Raw genomic sequence first — 3,771 nt, 5'->3', positions numbered from 1 at the left:
AATCTCCTGGCTGAGGAAATTTGGGTAGCTCCTCTGCTAGGTAAGTCAGATGGGCCAGAGCGCTCTTGTGAAAGTCACTGGTCTGTAGTTCCTCCCTGTTACTCACTGCAAGCACTGCTTTTAATGGCAGGCAAGCAAGGTCCAGCCCTGTTATTTCTGAAAAGACACAGAAGCTCAGTCCCTGAACTGTGCTTATGCAATGCTATAATGATCAGTAAATTGAATGTATTTGTCTCACATAATAGCCTTTAAAAATGATCCTGGGGAATGCTTTAAGTTAATCCTTCAAAAAAGAAAAAAGATGGGGTGTTTATTTCCAAGAAACAGACTATTGCAGTTTCAAATATTGAATCTATTACAACTACAGATCCCTTCATCTGTCCATTCAGAAAAACAAAGCCAAGGGTAATTTCTTGGCATAGAACTAAGGGATTTCTCTAGGTGACCAGCTGAAGGCTTCCTTTGCCCTGTCAAGAGGAAACCACAGTAGCAGTTGCTATGACAAATGTTTTTGCTACTCCAGCTTTTAGGGTGACAAGGAACAGGGCTTTTGTTTAGGACTCTGATAGATACCCTGTATAGAGTGTGAAATCTTTACAATGAATTAGTTTCTTAAATAAAAATGGCTACATAAAATTTTATATATAATTTTTTTTTCCAGTTAACAGTCTTTTATCTTAGGTGTGTGGATGAAACCCAAGATACAACGTCCCACCAAGTAGTACCGAAAGTAACTTTCCTCTTCCCGCAAGTCCTCTGGGAAACAGGAGGGCTAGTGCAGCAGCAGTCAGGAACAAAGGCACAGGCGCAGGCAGAGCTGGGGCAGACGGTCGCCTGGGACAGGGTGCCACACACCCCTGGAGTCATGGAACCCTGCCCCCCTTAACTAGAGGAGGTTCCCGATCACCCTCGAGTTCTCCCATCCCTTAGTTAAATCTCTTAAAGGCACATCCGGAAATGCTGCAACTGGAGGCTGGGCTGAGCGGCACACAGTTGCTGCGCAGAGGTTAAGCGGCTGCGGGACTCCACGGCACAGAGCAGTGAGGGGATCCTTGCCCCAGCCAGACGGGGAGGGGAGGCAGGGAGAGGGAATCCAGCCTGCTCTCGTGAAGGTCCAGACTGGCCGGCAAGAGGAAGGGCGAGGGTCACGGTCAGTAGTGCATGTGTGTAACAGGTCTTTGGTGCTTGTGTAGCAGCCTCTCGTGTACGAAGGCTTCTGTGGTCAGCAAAGCTGGGCGGCAAGTGGGCGCCTGCAGTCGCTGGCCTGTGTCCTCTCCTGGTGCCGACCATCTGCTGCATGGGCACAAAGCACAGAAGTAAGTCTGAAGTGCAGAGAGAACAGATTTAGGAAGGAGACAGCTAAATCCTGGAAGGTTAACTGTTCCTCCCCAGTTCTACTGAGGAACACAAGGAACCCAGCCCAGGAGCCCCTCTCAACAGCGTGGCTCCCTGCTGTTTCTCACAGGTGAGAGACTCCCAGGCCTCCTCCCAGGTTTGAACAGAAGAAGGGTCCCAGGGGCTCTAGCAGAGAGCAGCGGGCAGAGACCCTCAGAGCCACCCAGAGAACTGCCCACCTCACAGGCCCCGGGGCTCTAGGACCAGCCAGTTTTCAGTGACCATCTGCACATCCTTGCCGCTCAGAGGCTCCCGCAGCCTCACCTTCACCTCCAGCTTCCCCCCAGTGGGCTTCCTTCCATCCACGACCTGTGAGGACCGAGGAGAAGATGGTAACTGAGGGGCTGGGCTGGGCGCAGGCAGGTCCCTGAGCCCAAGGAGGAGCTAAAGCATCCTGTGGTGTTAGCATAGGAGTCTCCACTTCAGGGAGTACTGGTTGTTTCAGGTAAGTCTTATAAAAAGGTAGCAGTGATCCAGGAAAGGATTCATGCTGACTGAAATGGAGATGAGGATCCTGGGGCTCTGCTTAGTTTCCCCGTGGTACCTCTGGCTGGAGGAGCAGCATGAGAACTGAGCCCAAACCCTGACTGCACAGATGGCCCACAGGGAAGTGGACGTCAGCGTGGCAGTCAGGACTGACCCGGCTAAGGGTGCCTTTCCACTCACCTGCTCCTTCCTCCTGGGCAAGATAAGGCAGTGCAGCAGAGTGCAAGACACTCAAGAGGCTTGGGAAGTCTGACCACCTCCGTGAGGCCGGACCAGGCCTACCAAGGACAGTCCCCCTAGGTAGGCAGGAGAGCAGGTGGGGAAAGCCCCAGCCTACAAGGCCATCAGGAAGGGGCTGGCCCTAGCTCTGTCAAGGACACAGTGTATGAGTTTATGAAGCCCTCCCAAGACTGTCCCCAGGAAGCTAGGCATCTGTGTGCCAAGCTGTCAGCAGTGATGGAGAGCCCTCTTATCCATCATGCTTGGAAACTTGAGTAGCCCAGTGTTACCAGGAGAGTATGGCTACTTCCCGGCTGGCTGAGTCCGACGTTCTCTTGGACCTCTGAACCTCTTCTCTTCCTCTATGAGACGGGGTACCACTTACTCTACAGTGTACTTTTAGACCATTTTAAATTAAGGAATGAGGACAAAACCTACCACAGAGGCTGATGTCAGGAATACTGGCTCTTTTCTCACCAAGTCCTCTGTCTTGCCCACCCGCTGGGACCTACCTCTACAATCTCCCTGATCTCGCACTCATTCTCCAGCCGCTCCAGTTTCAGGTGTGCTGTGCCAACCAGCTTGTCACTTCTGAAGAAAGAGCTGAGGACCGAGAGGCAGCAGAAGATTGGCTTGGGCAGGAGAGGCAGGATTGAACACACTGAGCCCAAGACAGGGGCAGTGGCAGAAATGCCATTCCTTTGCCCAGGCCACCTGCAGGGAGGCTGATGAGAGAGCCTCACCCTTTGTGGAAAATTTCAAACTTGATTCCCTTGCTCTGGATGACCCTCTTGAAGCCCCGGTGGTTTCGGTTGATGTTTAGTTTGAAGAGTTGGTCAAATTCTGCAAGGAAGGGAGAAGGCAAACTGAGGCTTGGCTCTGGGACTTCGCGAGGAAATGGAGGCCCAGGGTTGGCTTCTCTCAGTCTCTGCCCACAATATAGAGTGACTACCACCAGGACCGGAGAGCTTCCCGGGCCTGGCTTTGGAAACAGTTTTGGTGGATACAGATTCTAACCAAGCAAGAAGGACTTGGAATTTGGAGTAAGGATTCCTAGGTTTTGTTGTGACTTGTATGCTTGATCTTCTCCTTGTTAAAGCTTTCACTAGCCCTACAGCATCACTACGAAAGCCATGTTTCTGCTTATATTTAAAAGCTGCTATCGTGTTACTCAGAGCTTACTGCTCCCTACAAGGTCTCAGCATCATTTCCACTTCGCTGTGAGATCACGGCAAATCCCTTTACCTCTGTGAGTCAGTTTCCCCAACTATGTAAGAGGAGTGTTAAAAGTTCTGTCTTTTATCTCCCAGTCTGAGTGGACCAAGTGAAATATCTGAAAGCACTCCAAAAACACAAGTGCTGCCCCCATCAACAGTAAAAGGAGAAAGGGGTCCTTGTGGCCCTTACCTGGAGAGTTGGTGTTCTTTACCACAGCTGTTTTGCTTTTTTGAGCCTGGTCCTAAAGCAGTAAGAAGCCAGAAGTCAGGACAATTTGAAAAAACAGGTATACAGGGCCAGGGCTAAGACAGTGTTGAGGGAAGAGACCCCTGAAGGGAATGGGTCTGAGGGTCTTTACTCCCCTAGGGCTAGGCCTCCTCTCCCAGGGATGGGATGAATTGACCACAGGGTCCTGGAATGTACGATGGGGTTCAGAGGATCCTACCTCTGCTG

General features: G+C 51.3%; 1 protein-coding gene across 1 annotated transcript in view; it reads right to left on the bottom strand.

Moving 5' to 3' along the window:
• Positions 1–645: 645 nt before the first annotated feature.
• Positions 646–3,771, bottom strand: part of CC2D1B (coiled-coil and C2 domain containing 1B) — an 18,677-nt gene continuing 15,551 nt past the window's right edge. Inside the window, exons 22-26 of the mRNA XM_006149397.3 lie at positions 3,508–3,559; positions 2,844–2,943; positions 2,613–2,703; positions 1,575–1,704; positions 646–1,293 (exon numbers count right to left, since the gene is read on the bottom strand). Coding sequence (XP_006149459.1) covers positions 1,576–1,704; positions 2,613–2,703; positions 2,844–2,943; positions 3,508–3,559 — 372 coding nt within the window. The 3' untranslated portion in view covers positions 646–1,293; position 1,575. The remainder of the gene's footprint in view (positions 1,294–1,574; positions 1,705–2,612; positions 2,704–2,843; positions 2,944–3,507; positions 3,560–3,771) is intronic.

This window comes from Tupaia chinensis, unplaced genomic scaffold (assembly GCF_000334495.1).
Source record: "Tupaia chinensis unplaced genomic scaffold, TupChi_1.0 Scaffold000259_1, whole genome shotgun sequence".
In the NCBI taxonomy this organism is placed as follows: Eukaryota; Metazoa; Chordata; class Mammalia; order Scandentia; family Tupaiidae; genus Tupaia; species Tupaia belangeri.
Note: the sequence above shows the minus strand (reverse complement) of the source record. Positions and strands in the feature narration are given on the sequence as shown.